The following is an 18,747-nucleotide window of genomic DNA, read 5'->3' on the forward strand; positions in this document are numbered from 1 at the left end:
CAAAATAACACCACTGAAGTGACTGAATTCATTCTTCTGGGATTTGCTGGTCAACACAAGTCTTGGCATATACTTCTCATAGTATTTCTAGTGATCTATGTAGCTACCCTCATGGGTAATATTGGAATGATACTACTCATCAAAATTGATTCTTCTCTTCACACTCCCATGTATTTTTTTCTCCAACACCTGGCATTTGTTGATCTTTGTTACACCTCTGCTATCACTCCCATGATGTTGGAAAACTTTGTAGAGACAAAACAATCCATCTCATTCATAGGATGTATGGTGCAATTACTAGCCTATGGTACTTTTGCAACAAGCGACTGTTACATCCTGGCTGCTATGACAGTAGACCGTTATGTAGCCATCTGTAACCCACTTCGCTATCCAGTTGTCATGTCCCAGAGACTCTGCATTCAGCTGTTGGTTGGTTCATATGTCATGGGTTTCCTAAATGCCTCTGTAAACATTAGTTTTACTTTCTCATTGAACTTCTGCAAATCCAATACAACTAATCACTTTTTTTGTGATGAACCCCCAATTCTTGCCCTATCACGCTCCATTATTAACCTCAACATCATGCTACTAACAGTGTCTGTGGAAATGAACTTGATGTGCACTGTGTTGGTCGTCATATTTTCCTACATATATACCCTGGCTGCCATCCTAAGGATATCTTTTGCTGCAGGAAGGAAAAAAGCCTTCTCCACATGTGCTTCTCACCTGACAGCAGTCACCATTTTCTATGGGACTCTTTCTTACATGTATCTACACCATCATACTAATGAGTCTCAAGAGCAGGAAAAAGTGGCTTTTGTGTTTTATGGAATTATTATTCCCATGTTAAACCCCTTGATCTACAACCTGAGAAACTAAGATGTGATTGAAGCCCTAAAAAAGATAGGAAAGAAATGTTTCTAATATGAATATTGATTTTTTTATCTCAACACAGTTCAACAAGCAAACCAACAGTGCGCTCTTATTTCTCAATGATTAAATAAATAAATTAAATGATCTCTTGATGATTAAGTAAACGTCTCTTTCTCTCAGCCTTAGCACCCTCTTCTTAGAAACCTCCATGACATGAAAGCTAAGTGGAAGAAGAAGCGAATGCACAGTCTGAAGCGCAAAAGAAGAAAGATCCTGGAGGCAGAGGTCCAAGTAAGCCTCCAGCTTGTGCACCCATTGAGGCCACAGAAACAGAAACATGGAATGCCAGAGGCTCGGGATGCTGGTACAAGTTGTCAGACTGCATGCTGTCTAGGTTATCTCTCAAGGAATCTAGAACTCCATGGCATCCGATTGTCAAGACCACCTATGAGAGATCCACCTTGCTCATTATACTAAAACAGTCCCTGATGGTCCTTTGCCCTGGACCTGCGACATTCTGGATTCGTTCTGTGTTGAGTTGTGGCCGAATATAACAAGTGTGCAATACGTCATCTCTTCTGCTGTCTTAGCTGAAGAAAAAAAATTAAAAATAAACAACTTCTAACCCATGAGCTCCTTAAAGAAAATGCATTGAAACCATGCCTTTGAAAATACTTGTGTACATTTTGATAAGCCTTTTTTGAAATATCTGCCATCAATAAAAGAAAAGCAAATCAAAGAGGAGTGCATTATCGGTGTTGTGTAAGTACTTCCGTTAAATAGAGTAGAAGGACTCAGCAGAGGAGGAGGGGAATCTTTTCTGCTCTTCTCTTGAAAGGCACTATTACTCTTGCTATCTCTCTATAGCTAATCTATCTGTTGTTGCAAAGTCAAATTTGAAAAACCATTTCTTTGGCCTTTCTATATGCAAAAACTAAGAGGAGGAAAGAAAACTGAGGAAATTCTCATAGATATTGGAGCATTAAGGACCTATCTATCCTTGCCTTAGTTTCCCTGACAAATTAGGAAATTGACACAAGAATCAAGAAGATGTGGAGCATATCAATTTTACATTGGTAAACATTACTTGAAAATTTTTCTACACCCTCTTGCAGGTGTATATCTTAGAAAAACAATACCCGCTGGTGCTACAGAACAGACTTACTTAACTGGAGGTGATGTCTTATACCCCTCAATTTCTAAGAGTAAGAATGAATGCAGGACTTCAGGCTTAAAACTAGAAGGCAGGCCAGGCCTGGTGGTTCACACCTGTAATCCAAATACTTTGGGAAGCAGAGATGGGAGAATTGCTTGAGCCCAGCCTAGGCAACATAGTAAGCCTTTGTCTCTACAAAAAATACAAAAATTCACCTGGTGTGGTGGCACATGCCTGTGGTTTCAACAATTTAAAAGGCTGAGGTGGGAAGATCCCTTGAGCCCAGGAAGTCAAGGCTGCAGTGATCATGCCAGTGCACTTCAGAGTGAGATCCCATCAAAACAAAAAACAAAAAAACACTAGAAGTCAAATATGGGCTCAGACCTTTGTGTTCTTGCCATTTGGAAAAATAAAATAAATAAGTGTATTAAATATATATATTGCATAGATGTATATCAAGCACACACCCATCAAAGAAGGCTAAGAACATATATTCCAATTCTTCCCCTAATCTCATTAGTCAGTTAAATTATAGAGTGGAGTAAGTGGGAGGATTAATAGGCTGGAGTTCACTATCTTTCCCAACATTTCTAGAAGGTCCAAACACATGGGCTGAGGCAGGAACACTAGGGTAAGAAGTCAACCATAACCCAAAAATAACAAGAGAAACCAGATGGTACCAGTCCATGCAGTAAAGTGCAGTACAGGAGCGAAATCTCAAAATTAGAAAACTCAAAGTTTATATAGCATTGATGGTGACCTGCCCATCCTCCTCTCTGTTGAAATCAACCTCATTTTCACTCTGAAATATAAGAAAATATTCTACAGACAGGAAAGGAAAAGTCTTTATTTACATCCTAGGCCATCTCTGGGGAGGGAAACATTTCTAAGTTTTACTATACTGGTAAGTTTCCTTACATAAACGTTCTTAAATGTAATGGCTGTTCATAAAGAAGTGTCGGGGCGAATGTGATGTGGGGAGCGGATGAGCACTGTCACTGTAGCAGGCCTTGAGTAAAGGCCCCAAGCCATGGCAAGGTCTTGCTTGATAGCTCTGCATCCTAGCTTATGGCAGGGGATGCAGCCTGCTACACGAAACGGCGTCTCAGATGCCCACACATCCAGGTGCACATAGTACAGATAAAGCCTTAGCTACAACAAGATAACCTGGAACAGCTGGCCTTTAGGTAGCCACAAATTTCCGTTCATTATAATTCCCTCACAGACCTTGAATCCCTTCCACCTTCTTTGTGCTCGATTATAAAATAAACATGCTGAGCTAGTTCCGGGCCATTTCTCCTCCATCAGAGGAAAGTGTCCCACCTGGCCCCAGCTTTTCTTTATATCTTTGTGTCTGTGTCTTTCTTGATCTCTCGTGGCTCTCTCTCGGGACCCTCAAGGCAGCCGCCCGGGCTGCAGCAAAGAAGGACAAAATTATGAGCTTTGCAGCAAAACTTGGATAGACCTAGAGTCTATAATACTGAGTTGTCTATCAGAAACAAAGGACTAGACCGGGCTCGGTGGCTCAGCCTGTAATCCCACCCTTTGGGAGGCCGAGGTGAGTGGATTGCCCGAGCCAGCAGGTTCGAGACCCGCCTGGGCAACTTGGTGAGACCTCATCTCTACAATAAATCAAAAAATTAGCCGGCGTGGTAGCGCACGCCTGTAGTTCCAGCTACTTGGAAGGCTGAGGCGGAAGGATCGCCGGAGCCCAGCAGGTTGAGGCTGCAGTGGCCGGGAGCGGCCACTGCACTCCAGTCTGGGTGACAGAGTGAGACTCCAACTCAAAAAAAAAAAAGAAACAAAGGACTGAGTATCACAGGTTCTCACTCATAAGCGGACCTTGAACAATTATTGTAATACTATAAGAAAAGGTTTGGCAGTAGTGGGAAACTGCCGGGGGGGGGGGGGGGAGAGAGGGATTGGCAGTGGTGGGAAACTGCCAGGGGAAGTGGGGGCACACCTCACCAACTAGAGTTCTTGCATAATGAACATTTGTATACCTAATCCTGGATTGTACCCCAAATCTTTAAAATTAAAAATAAAAAAAAGATGTGATGGCTGTAAATGCCTTTGCTCGTAGGAACTAGGCTGTAAAGAAATGTGAAATATCCTTTGGGAATCTGTGTACCAAATAACATAGCTTTAATAGTTCTCATTCATAAGTGGGTCCTGATCACTAGTCACATTAGCACAAGAGTGGGATTGGCAGTCGCTGAACACTGCTAGAGGAGGGAGGGAGGGAGAAGTGTGAGTGACACGTGACAACACAAAGCCTACCTAGTCCACTACCAGACGGATTGAGAGCCATCTAGAAGCCCAAACTTCAACTGCATGCAGCCTACTTATGTAGTAAATCCTCACTTGTACCCCACAACTCTATAATTAATAAATAAGTTAAATAAATTTTTAAAAGTCACAAAGTTTTTTAAAAAAAGAAATAAACAGGTAAAAGAAGCACAATAGTAATAGTAAATGTTAATTAATCTCTTCCAGTTGATGACAAAACCACCAAGATGAGAAAAAAACTTAAAAAATAAATTTATGGAAGAGTTATTTTACATATTTAATAAGATAAATCAAATTCTTACATAGGAACTTTATTTTGTTAAAACCTATTGTGACCAAATATGACTGTAATCAAAAATGTGGATTTAATTTGCTTCTGCAGCAACACCCTCCACAGAAGCTGTATTTCAGTAAAAAACATGGGACAGGCTTTTTATACAGTATGGGCTTTGCTAAGTGAATCCAAGTACGAATTAAGAAAGCAAGATTTGAATACTATCAAGAAGCGGGGACAGATGAGCAATTAGATATTTTATAGGTATTGCTGAAGAAATGGGAAGAACTAGGCAGGAATGATCATGTCATTGATGAGAAACCAGCAGTCATTTGGAAGAATGAAGAACAAAATATGGGCTTGGAGAAAAATAAAAATGTAGAGCTCTCGTATGCAATTAGAATTAAGTTGTTATAAGTTTAAATTAGAACATTATAAAATGTTTTATGTAAGTCTCATGATAACTATGAAGAAAAAGCCTCTAGTAAACACACAAATGATTTTTTTAAAAGAATCAATACATAACACTTCAAAAATTCAGCAAATTACAGCAAGATTTGAAAGAAGGGACAAATGACCTACAAAACAGTCAGCAAACAATTAACACAATGGCAATAGTAAGTCCTTACCTATCAATAATTACTTTAAATATAAATAGATTAACTTATTTAATCAAAAGAAAAAGTGACTTAATGAACAAAAAAAACAATAGTCTGTCTGCAAGACACTCACTTTAGATTTAAAGACAGAGTCTGAAAGTGAAGGGATGGAAAAAGATATTCCATGCAAATGGTAAAAAATAAAATAAAATAGAAAGAGAGTGTGCAGAGATGGCTACACTTATATCAAACAAAATAGACTTCTGGTCAAAATCTGTCATGAGACAAAAAACGTTGTGTATCTTTGTCGACTGGTTCCTCACCAATGACATCATCATTGAAATATCTAATTGCTCTTCTGTCTCTACTCCTTGATAGTATCCAACAACTAGAGAGAACCCTTGCTTCCTTAAAGGGTCAATTCACTAAAAGAATATAACAATTGTAAATATGTGTGCACCCAAAATTGAGGCATCTAAGTATATGAAGCAAATACTAACATATCTCAAGGAAGAAATAGACATCAATACTATGAGAGTGGGGGACTTTAATACCCCACTTTCAATTAATAATAGGTCATCCAGACAGAAAATCAATAAGAAACAGCCAACTTGTGAACTTGAACTATACTGCAAAGTAGACAGATCATCCCATCCAACAGAACTAGAATATGCATACTTCTCAAGCGCATACAGAACAGTCTCTAGAATAGATCATATGTTGACCTACAAAATAAGTCATGACAAATTTAAGAAGATTAAGATCATATAAAGTATCTTTTCTGACCAAAATGATAGCAGGAGAGATCTTGGAAAATTCACAAATGTGTGGTAATTAAAAAACACACTCCTAGCAACCAACGGGCCAAAGAAGAAATCAAAAGGAATTTTTTTTAATCTTGGGACAAATGAAAATAGAATACAACCTATCAAAACTCATGGGATGCAGCAAAATCAGATCAAAGAGGAAGTGTATAGCAATAAACATTTACATTAAGAAAAAAGACAGATCTCAATCTGACTTCATACCTCAAGGAACTAGAAAAATAAGAGCAACAAAACCCAAAGTCAGCAGGAGTAAAGAAAGAATAGAGATTAGAGCGGAAATAAATGAAATAGACACTAGAAAGACAGTAGAAAATACCAACAAAACTGAGTTGATTTTTGAAAAGATAAACAATATTGACAAACTACTAGTTAGACTAACTAAAAATGGAGAGGAGACTCAAATAAATAAAATTATAAATGAAAAGGAAACATTACAAATGACACCACAGAAATACCAAGAATTGTAAATGACTACTGTGAATAATTATATGCCAAGAAATTAAATAACCTAGAAGGAATGGATAAATTCCCAGAAACTTACAGCCTACCAAAATGAAATAATGAAGAAATGCAAAATTCAAATGGACCAATAGTGAGTAAGAAGATTGAATCAAGAATCAAAAATCTAAGCTGGGCTTGGTGGCTCAGCCTGTAATCCCGCACCTTGGGAGGCTGAGGTGAGTGGATTGCCTGAGCCCACGGGTTCGAGACCCGCCTGGGCAACTTGGCGAGACCTCATCTCCACAATAAATCAAAAAACTATTAGCCGGGCGTGGTAGCGCGTGCCTGTAGTTCCAGTTACTAGGAAGGCTGAGGCGGAAGGATCGCCGGAGCCCAGCAGGTCGAGACTGCGGTGGCCGGGAGCGGCCACTGCACTCCAGTCTGGGCTACAGAGTGAGACTCCAACTCAAAAAAAAAAAAAGAATCAAAAGTCTGCCAACAAATAAAAACCCAGGACCAGGTGACTTCATGATTACATTCTACCAAACATTTAAAGACTTGATATAAATCTTTCTCAAACTCTTCCAAAATATTTCCAAAAGGAAATATTTCCAAACTTATATTATGAGGTCAACATTGCTCTGTTATGAATGCTAGACAAGGACACTACAAGAAAAGAAAATTAAAGGTCATATCTCTGATGAATATACTTGCAAAAATTATCAACAAAATATTAACAAACTGAATTCAGCAGAACACTAAAAGGATTTTACACTATAATCAAGTGGAATTTTTTCCTAGGATGCAAGGACGTCTCAACACACATAAATTAATACATGAGCTAAACATTAACAGAATGAAGAATTGAAACCAGGTGATCATCTCAGTAGATGCAGAGAAAGCATTTGATATAATTCAACATTGTTTCATGATAAAACCTTCAACAAATTAGATATAGAAGCAATGTTTCTCTAAATAATAAAAGCTATTTGTATGATGAGTCCTACATCATACTTTATGGTGAAAAGATGAAAGACTTTCCTCTAAGATCAGGAACAGGGCAAGAATCTCATTCTCACCCCTTGTATTCACCATAGTACTGGAAGTTCTAGCCAGTGCAATTAGGAAAGAAAAAGAAATAAGATTATCCAAATTGGAAAGGAACAAGTAAAAGTGTCTCTGTTTGCAGATGACATGATCTCGTACAGAGAAAACCCTAAAGAATTCACCACACACACACACAAAAAACTGTTAACATTAATAAATTTAGTAAAGCTATAGAATATGAAATCAGCATAGAAAAATCAGTAGTGTTTCTATACACTAACAACAATTCATAAAGAAAATTAAGAAATGATTCCATTTACAGTAGCATAAAAAAGAATAAAATACTTAAGAATACATTTATCTAAGGGGGTGAAAGATTGTACACTGAAAATTATAAGATATTGATGAAAAAAATTGAAGAAGACAAAAATAAGTGGAAATATATCCTGTGTTCATGAACTACAAGAATTAATATTATTAAAATGCCCATAATACCCAAAGTAATCTACAGATTAAATGCAATCTCTATCAAAATTTCAATGAAATTTTCACAGAAATAGGAAAAAATTCCTAAAATTCATATGGAACCACAAAAGACCTCCAATAGTCAAAGAAATCTTGAACAAAAAGAATAAAGATAGAGGCATCACACTCCCTCATTTCAAACTATAATACAAAGCTACAGTAATCAAAACAGTGTAATATGTCAGTACGGTACTGACATAAAAACAGACAGAGAAATCGATCAAACCAAATAAAGAGCCCGGAAATAAATCCATACATATGTGGTCAACCAATCTCTCTAATCTAAAGTGAGAAAAATCTTTCCAATAAATAGTGCTGTAAAAGTTGAATGTCCACATGCAAAAAATGAAATTGAATCTTTGTCTTACATCTTATATAAAAATTAACTCTAAATAGATTAAAAACTTAAATATAAGATCTGAAACCAACTGGGCTCGGTGGCTCAGCCTGTAATCCCGTGCCTTTGGGAGGCTGAGGTGAGTGGATTGCCTGAGCCCGCGGGTTCAAGACCCGCCTGGGCAGCGAGACCTCATCTCTACAATAAATCAAAAAATCAGCCGGGCGTGGTAGCGCGCGCCTGTAATTCTGGCTATTCGGAAGTCTGAGGCAGAAGGATCGCTGGAGCCCAGCAGGTCAAGGATGCGGTGGCCAGGAGCAGCCACTGCACTCCAGTCTGGGTGACAGAGTGAGACTCCAACTCAAAAAAATAAACAAACAAATAAACAAAAATAAGATCTGAAACCATAAAACTCCTAGATGAAAATGTAGGGGGAAAAGCACCTTGACACTGATGTTGGCAAATTTTTTTTCTGTAAGACATCAAAAGCCCAGGTAATGATAACAAAAAGAAACTTGTGGGACTACATCAAACTAAAAAGCTCTGTACAGCAAAGGAAACAAATAACAAGGTGAAAAGGCAATGCATGCAATGGAAGAAAATATTTGTAAACCATATACTTGATAAGGGGTTTATATCCAAAATATATAAGGGACTTACAAAACTCAACAGCAAATAAATAAATAATCTGATTTTTAAAAGTAGTCAAGTCACTTGAATAGGTGAATACAAATAACTGATAAATATACTAGAAGATGTTCAACATCACTAATTCCCAAAGAAATACAACTCAAAACCATAATGAGATATCACCTCACACCTATTAAAATGGCTATTATTTAAAAAGAGGGAGAGGGAGATAATGTTGAAGAAAGTGATACAAAAACCCTTGTACACTGCTGGTGGGAATGCAATTTTTTATAGCCAGTACAGAAAATGGTATGGAGATGCCTCAAAAAGTTAAAAACTGGACTACGGTAAGATCCAGCATTCCCATGTCTGTGTATATATCTAAAGGAAATGAAATCAGTATGCAAAGAGATATCTTCACCTCTGTGTCTACTGCAGCATTATTCACAATTGTCAAGATACGGGAACAACTTAGTTGTCAGACAACAGATGAATGGATAAAGAAAATGTGATATACGCACATTCACACACAATGGAATATTATTCAGCTATAAAAAAAATGTCATTTGCAACAACATAGATGAACCCGGAGGATATTATGCTAAGTTAAATAAGTCAAATGCAGAAAGACAAATACTACATGATTTCATTTATATGTGAAATATAAGACCTTTTCTATGGATGTGCTTACTCCACTTCTCTTGTTCCCTTTTTTTCTCTCTATTTTTTAAATTTTAAAGATTTGGGGTCTAATTCAGGATTAGATACATAAGTGGTCATTGTACAGGTAAAGTTTGGGCCTCCTTTTGGTCCTCACTTCACTTGGTTAGAGATCAGGTATCCTTATTGATGTTATGTGCCTCCCTCCCTCCTTTCCCTGGCAGTTTTCCACTACTGCCAATCCCTTTCATATAGAACTATGATAAATGGTCAGGTCCACTTATGAGTGAGAACATGTGTTACTCAGTTCTTTGTTTCTGTGATAGATCACTGAGTTTTAGACTCTAAATCCATCCAAGTTGCTGTGAAGTCCATAATTTTGTCCTTCTTTGTGGCTGTGTAATATTCCATCATGTATTATGTACCACATTTTCTTTATCCAGTACACTTTTGATAAGTGGTAGGGTTGGGTCCATGATTTTGCTATTGTGGATAATGCCACAATAAACATGTGCAGGTATCTTTTTTATAGAATGATTTTTTTTTTTTGAGTTGGAGTCTCACTCTGTCACCCAGACTGGAGTGCAGTGGCCGCTCCCGGCCACCGCAGCCTCAACCTGCTGGGCACCGCGATCCTTTCGCTCAGCCTTCCAAGTAGCTGGAACTACAGGCGCACACTACCACACCCGGCTAATTTTTTTGATTTATTGTAGAGATGAGGTCTCACCAAGTTTCCCAGGTGGGTCTCGAACCCGCAGGCTCAGGCAATCCACTCACCTCAGCCTCCCAAGGTGCGGGGTTACAGGCTGAGCCACCGAGCCCGGCTTATAGAATGATTTGAGTTCCCCCAGATATGTTCCCAGAAGAGAGATTGCTGGGTCATATGGAAGTTTGATCTTTTAACTATTTTAAGAATTGTCACACTGTTTTCCAGAGGCTGTTCTAGTTTACACTCCCACAAACAGTATAGAATTAACCTGTTCAGTAAATGGTGCTGGAAAAACTGGCTGACCACATGCAGAAGACTGAACAGGACCCCACCTATCACCATACACAAAAATCAACTCTATATGGATCAAAGACCTAAACGCAAAATCTCAAACTCAAGAATCTTAGAAAATGCAGGAGACACCTTTATGGACATTGGAATGGGCAAGCAATTCCTGACCCAAACCCCAAATGTCCATGCCATACGAGATAAGATAGACAAATGGGACCTCATGAAACTGAAAAGCTTCTGCAAAGATACCATCAAGAAAGCAAGGAGACAGCCCACAAAATGGGAAAAAATATTTGTCAACTGTAAATCTGACAAAGTCCTAACATCTAGAATCAACAAGGAATTCAAAAATGTGCTGAAAGGAAAAAAGCAAACAATCCTATTAAGAAGTGGGTAAAAGATATGAACAGACATTTCTCAAAAGAAAACATATGAACAGCCAACACTAATGAAAAAATGCTCAGCCTCACTAATCATCATAGAAATGCAAGTTAAAACCACAGTGAAATAACTCCATTCAGGATGACCATCATCAATAACTCTTATTCCCTTTTGAGAAGTCAATGTTAGGTTTGTACAACTCTCTCAATCCTAAAAAGGTAAGCTTGGTTACCAAGAGTCTCCCATTTTATTTCCCTAGGGCAGTGACCTGAAGTGTTTAAAGTGTTTTTTTCCCAACCCATAAGAGTCTGGTCCATTGTCTGTGTGTGCTCTTGTATGAACTTCAGAGTCTCTTGCAGGCACCTTCCTTGGGAAGAGGGGCAAGTAGACTGCTGGGGGCAACTATGGGCTTGTTGGGAGATCCACAGATGATGCATCCTGGGAGGTTCATGAACTGGCCCCTTGGTAGAGTCTGCCAGGCAGTTAGTAGAAACTATGGTCCTTCAAATTCTGCATCCTTGTTGCTGTGAGCCCCTGCCCCTTTCCCCTGTACCTAGTAACCGCCCAGACTCTTAATTCATGCAAATCCCCTCAGTGTTCTGTGTGGGACAAGAAAAAAGAGGCCCCCTTGGGCAGGGGAAACCAGTCTCACTTTCCCCTGCAGGAGAAATCACTGATGGAACAGGTATCTCTGGCATTGAGCAGTGTCACCTTGGGTAAGATTAATGCTAGTAAAATGAAATTGCTCTTCTTTTCATCTTCAAAGCATCTGTTCTCAGGCTTTTTTCTTCAATGGGGTGCTTGGATCACTCTGCTGGACTCCTGGGCTCCACAGAGGTACTCTCCTCTTTGGGTGGTTGTCAGCTGGTGTTTCTGTGGATACATGAGAGCTGAAAACTCCCATTTCACCGCTGTGATGGTTGTCATTTTTTTCCTGCAAGTATATCTTGGATGCCATCCTGAAGATATCTTCTGGGGCAGGAAGGACGAAAATCCTCTCTATGTGAGCCAGCCACCTGACAGCAGTCACCATTTTCTTTGGGACTGTCTTATATGTATCATGTAAATCATATGTACCATGGAGCCAATGGTATCAAAAGCGGGGAAAAGTGTCATTTGTATATTATGACATTATGATTCTCATGTTAAACCCAAAAAGAATAAGAAAGAAGCAATTCTAGTTTGGACCTTGAGTTCTAATTCTCTACATTCAAAGACCACCAGACTGATAATGTCAATTTTTAAGAAAGTAAAACCCAACAACATAAAAAAGTCCCCAATTGTACTAATATAGTACTGAACTGCAAATTCAATGATATAACTACTTTACATCAGTATGACTGACAAAAATTGGGAAAAAAAAGATGCCTCTTTCTTGTTGTGATGTAAGGAATGAACACTCTTGCATATCATTCAAAGAAAATTGAAGTGTTACCTTACAAGGAATTTGTCAATATCTTTTGAAAACAAAAAATAAAACTTCAAACCTGAATTTCAGCTTTGAAAATTAATGGAAATAAAAGTTCTAGTTTATACGACCATATGTTTGAGGAAGCTTGTTGTAGTATTATGTAAAAAGTCAAGACCTAGAAATTCCCTCAACAGGGAAATAAATCTGTTTTATTGTAATACCAAAATCTGTATTAGTTGTGTATTGCTACATAACAATATCCTCTGGAATACTTGTACTACAACCAAAGTGTCAGCCAAGACTACATCTTCATCTGCGGATGGATCCGCTTCCATGTTCCCTCACATTGCTGGCAGAATTCATTTTCTTGCAGTTGTAGGACTGAGATCCCTGCCTTCTTGCTGGCTGTCAACTGGTAGCTGCTTCCAGATCTTAAAGGTTGTCCACAGTTCTTTGCCACATGGCTTTCTCCATAGTCCTTCTCAACATGAAAGTTTATTCTTCAAAGCTAGGAAGTCATATACAGTTAATTAGCACATACATCATGTGAAACAACACATCTCAATATGCCCAAATTTTGCTACTCCTTCAAGATCCAGTCTCTCCCTGAAGCATTCTCAGATCAGTGTTTCCTTCCAACTGTCTACTCCTGGAAGTAATTTCTTCTTCAACTGAATACCCATAGCACTTCAACTGTATCAATAAATGTTATTTATCACTTTCTAAATTATTTATTTACATAAAGAGCTTCCCTACCATCTATAAGGCAGTTGAGGTGCATTTTCTTTCTAGGGCCTCTTAACATCTGGTATAAAGGCTTAAACACAGTAGATATTCTATAAATATTAAATGAATGATGATTTTAAAAAATAATGTAGACAGCTTCCTAACTGGAAGCTAGGTGGGTGTATAGCCTACACTAGTGGTCTCTAAATGCCAGTCAGTAGACAACAGCATTCTGTTGACCAGGCAGTTCTTGGAAGTAAATGTAACTATGGCCCAACCCTGCAGACTTTGATTCAGTAATTTTTATTTTTTTATTTTTTTTAGTTAGAGTCTCACTCTGTCACCCAGACCGAAGTGCAGTGGCCGCTCCTGGCCACAGCAGCCTCGACCTGCTGGGCTCTGGCGATCCTTCTGCCTCAGCCTTCCAAGTAGCTGGAACTACAGGCACACACTACCATGCCCGGCTAATAGTTTTTTGATTTATTGTAGAGATGAGGTCTCACCAAGTTGCCCAGGCAGGTCTTGAACCTGTGGGCTCAGGCAATCCACTCACCTCAGCCTCCCAAAGTGTGGGATTACAGGCGGAGACACCAAGCCCAGTTGATTTGGTAATATTGGAGCCCAATATCTCTAAGTATCTCCATATGCAGAATGTTGCTTTAACTGCATACACAACTGGATGGTAGCCAGGTGTAGTAGTACACATGGTAGTACACACCTGTAGTTCCAGCTACTTGGAAGGCTGAGGCAAAAGGATTGCCTGAGCCCAGCAGGTCAAGGCTGTGGTGGCCATGAGTGTGCCACTGGGCCCCAGCCTGAGTGACAGAGTGAGACTCCAACTCAAAAAAAAAAAAATAGAAAGGAATATTTAAAAGATGTAATAAAACCTCCAAGAGATGTGCGATTATAAAAAGCGGCCAAACATACACCTAATGGGCATTCCTGAGGCAGAAAGGGAGACAGAGACCAACATTGGAAGAAACATTCCATTAAGTTATCCAAGAAAACGTCCCTTATCTGATCAGAGATGCAGCCATCCAAACACAAGAGATTCAGAGAACTCTTGCAAGGCATCAAATGAAAAGACCAACTCCTAGTAATTCACTTACACAAAGTAGGTATAAAAGAAAAACTGTTAAAGGCAGTGAGAAAGGTCAGCTACCTACCAGGGAAGACCAATTAGAATAGCAGCAGACTTATCTACACAAACACTACAAGCAAGTAGAAACTAGCCAATTCTTCAAAGAATCCAATTCTTCAAAGTTCTCAAGGAAAAACAACTCAAACCAATAATTTCCTACCCAGTTAAGCTAAGCTTCTTCAATGATGGAGAATTAAAATCCTTCCCAGACATTCAATACCTAAGAGTTTATGCTGCCTCCCAACTAACTCTATAAGAGATGCTCAAGAAGGAATTAAACACAAAAGAAAGAAAAAAAAATCATGCTCTTCCCAAGGATACAGGAAAACAAAGAAACAACACAGCATGTATCATGACTGCATAATAGAAAACATATATCAACCCAAATAATCAGCCTGAATGTGAATGGACTAAATGCACCACTGAAAAGACAGAATGGAAAACTGGATTAAAAAAAAATAACCCGGGAGGTGGAACAAGATGGCGACGGCATAGGTGAACTGGTGAGAGTCTCCAAACGTGAGTTTCCCAAAAAGACTATTACTTCTCTTCCCCCATCCCCCAGCCCACCACCAGCCATGCTGGTGCGAGGCCTGGGGACCTTCCATCCCACACAGGGCTAGATATTGTGGCCCCCTGCTGCTGCTGTTCCACTGCGTGCATGGGAGTCTCAGGTCCCAGCACCCTCCCAGCTCCCCACCCCGGCTACATCATCTCCAGCCCGGTACCCAGCATCAAGCCGCTGGTCACACAGGGAGGCTCTGGGCGCCCGCCCCTCAGAGATACCGGTCCCACTCCTGGCTGAAGTACCCTGTGGGGGGCCCAGGGCCACTCTCACCACTCACCGCCTGATCTTTGGAGCTTTGGAGCTCTGGAGCTCTGGAACTCCAGGCCCACCCTGGCTGAGGCACTCAGCGTGAGACCCCAAGCTGGGGGACCCAGACAAGTGGAGAAAAACAGATCTGCATAAACTGCCTCACCATTCTCCAGGCAGAGACTTCCATTGCCCCGCCCACATATCAACAAACTTTACCTCAGTTCCTAAGGCAATGGCGCAAAACAGGAGACAAAGCCCCACCCCTATGCTGCAATGAAAAACAAAGGGGAGAGGCCGGAATCGGAGATCAGAGAAGTGACTTTAGTCTGATCGCTTATTTTGACTTATGATTTTGTCATTGTAACTGTTGGTTTTGATCACATTTGTTGTTAGACTTCCGACTTACACTGTTTCTTGATCTTATTGGCCTGTTTCTGTGTAGCTATCAGTACTCTTTAGGAAATCTTTCTTACGTGTTTTTCTTCACTTCTTCCTGGCCTTGTGTCTCTTTCTCACCTGATAGTTGGTATGTATATCTGTTTTCCCTCTTGCTCTTCTCTCTTTCTAACTCCCTCTTTCTAGACCCCCCCTATCTAGACCCCTCTTCCTCCATTATTTTCCTCTTTTATATCCCCCATTTTAATCTAGGGACCAAGACTACATACTGCTGAATGGACAGATTGTAAGACAGAAGAAAATAGGTTCCAGTGTGCTCATACACCTGTTCGTGGATGCTAGAATCAGCATTCTGAACCACAGCTTCCCTCTCAATTAAACCTCAAAACTGCATAAAGTACAGATTGCAGCCTATGCTCCAACCTGAAAAGTGAACAAAACCAGAAGTCCCTCATAAGGAAGAACAGGACATTGCAGAAGAGAAATAAAAGCAACCCCACCTTCCCTCAAAAACAGAATTGAAGAAGGGGAGGGAAAGGGGAAGACAGAGAAAAATCTACACAAATGAAGAAAAACCAAAAGAAGAGTGTGGGTCTCTCCCAGACCCCTGGGAGGGCAGACACTGAGAAAACTGACTTTGGAATGCAAACAATGAAGAGCCCCCAGAATGAAGGGTCTCAAAACTATAAACGTAGATAGCAAGACATAATGGAGAGATTAAAAGAATTGAGGAGACACAGAAGAAACTAGGAAGGAGCTGATATCTGAGATAACAGTAATAAGAATACTGTGATGAAATAAATAACAAATTGATAAGCATGGAAAGCAGAATTATCCAAGTAGAAGAAAGAATCTCTGAGCTTGAGGACCAAAATATAGAAATAACCCAAACTCTTAAAAACACAGAAAATAAGCTCAAAAAGACAGAACAAATCCTTCAAGAGATGAGCAATTACCTCAAGAGGCCTAACCTAAGAATAATCGGACTCCCTGAGGCAGAAAAAGAGATAGAGACCACATTGGAACAAACTTTCCATGAGATCATTCAAGAAAACTTCCCTTGTCTAATCAGTGATGCAAAAATTCAAACACAAGAGACTCAGAGAACCCCTGCAAAACAACAAATGAGGAGACCAACTCCTAGACACATAATAATTCGCCTAAACAAAGTAGGCATAAAAGAAAAAATCCTAAAGGCAGCAAGAGAAAAAGGTCAGATCACCTACCATGGAAGACCAATCAGAATAGCAGCAGATTTATCTACAGAAACCCTGCAGGCTAGGAGAGCTTGGAGCCCTATCTTCAAAGTCCTAAAAGATAAGCAATTTCAACCAAGAATAACCTACCTGGCAAAGCTAAGCTTCATCAGTGAGGGAGAATTAAAATCTTTCCCAGATATCCAATCCCTAAGAACTTATGCTGCCACCAAATCATCTCTACATGAAACACTTAAGAAAGTACTAAACACAGAAGAAAAGGAAAAAAGAACAACGTTCTTCACAAGAGTACAGGGAAAAGAATAAAATATACATGAACCAACCCCAAAACCAAAAAAAGACAAAAAAAAACCCAAGCAGAAGGACAACAACTATATAAGAACTCTATGATAGTAATGAACTCTCACATTTCAATAATTAGCCTGAATGTGTATGGACTAAATGCACCACTGAAAAGACATAGAATGGCAAAATGGATAAAATATCACCAGGCAACAATATACTGCCTTCAAGAGACCCATCTTACTAGAAAGGACATGCACAGACTCAAAGTAAGAGGATGGGAAACAAACTTTCAGGTGAATGGAACACAAAAGAAAGGAGGAGTCGCGATCCTAATTTCAGACAAAATACCATTTAAGCTATCAAAAATTTAAAAAGATACAGAAGGCCACTACGTAATGATAAAACATTCACTCCATCAACAAGAAATATCTATCCTAAACATATATGCACCCAACATAGTGCGTCAACTTTCATAAAGCAACTTCTAGGAAAACTAAAGAAAGATATTGACTCTAACACCATCATACCTGGGGACTTTAATACCCCACTCACAAACCTAGACAGATCATCAGGACAAAAAATCAGCAAGGAGATCCGGAACCTCAATGAGACTCTGGACCAAATGGACTTAATTGATACCTACAGAACTCTCCATCCAAAGACCACAGAATACACATTCTACTCATCACTGCATGGAACATATTCTAAGATCGACCACATAATTGGGCACAAATCAAGCATAAGCAAATTTAAAAAGACTGAAATTCTACCATGCACTTTCTCGGACCACAGTGGAATAAAAATAAACAAGGACACGAACAAGGTCCCCCCAAAACTCACAAAGACATGGACACTAAACAGCATGATGCTAAACAACTCCTGGGTCAATGATGAAATCAAAACAGAGATCAAAAGATACCTGGAAATAAATGAAAATGAAGAAACATCTTACCAAAATCTCTGGGACGCCTTGAAAGCTGTAGTAAGAGGGGGAATTTATATCCCTACAACCACACATGAAGAAAATGAAAGGAACACAAATTAACAACCTAACAAGCCACCTAAAGAAGCTGGAAAAGCAAGACCACAAAAACCCTAATTTCAGCAGAAGAATCCAGATCACCAAAATAAAAGCCCAAATCCAGGACATAGAACACAAAAAGATAATACAAAAAAATCAATGAAACAAAAAGCTGGTTCTTCGAAAGGATAAACAAGATCGATGGTCCCCTAGCTAGACTGACCAAGAAAAAATGAGAAAAAAACCAAATAAGCACAATCAGAAACACAAAAGATGAAGTCACATCTGACCCTGAAGAAATACAAAAGATCATTAGAAACTACTACGTACATTTGTATGGAAACAAACTTGAAAACCTTAAGGAAATGGAGGACTTTCTGATATCACACAACCTACCTAGGTTGGAACAAGAAATTGAGATCCTAAATAGACCAATAGCAATCAAGGAAATCGACTACGTAAGAATAAGAAAAACTTCCAACAAAAAAAAAAAACGCCCTGATCCAGATGGCTTTCCAGGAGAATTCTACAAGACATTTAATGAGATGATGTTACCAATCCTACTGAAGGTATTCCAGGCGATTGAAAAAGATGGAACTCTCCCCAAATCATTTTACGAAGCCAACATCACATAAATACCCAAGCCAGGTAAAGATCCAACAAAGAAAGAGAACTACAGGCCAATATCTTTGAT

General features: G+C 39.3%; 1 protein-coding gene across 1 annotated transcript; it reads left to right on the plus strand.

Annotated features, from left to right (window-relative positions):
* Nucleotides 1-917, plus strand: LOC103258053 (olfactory receptor 5AK2-like). The gene has a single exon (XM_021711227.1). It carries the CDS (start codon nt 112-114, stop codon nt 877-879), a length of 768 nt encoding a protein of 255 aa, XP_021566902.1. The 5' UTR covers nt 1-111; the 3' UTR covers nt 880-917.
* Nucleotides 918-18,747: the final 17,830 nt, after the last annotated feature.

The sequence above is a fragment of the Carlito syrichta genome, unplaced genomic scaffold (assembly GCF_000164805.1).
Source record: "Carlito syrichta isolate Samal-C Ts95f unplaced genomic scaffold, Tarsius_syrichta-2.0.1 Scaffold301948, whole genome shotgun sequence".
Lineage (NCBI taxonomy): Eukaryota > Metazoa > Chordata > Mammalia > Primates > Tarsiidae > Carlito > Carlito syrichta.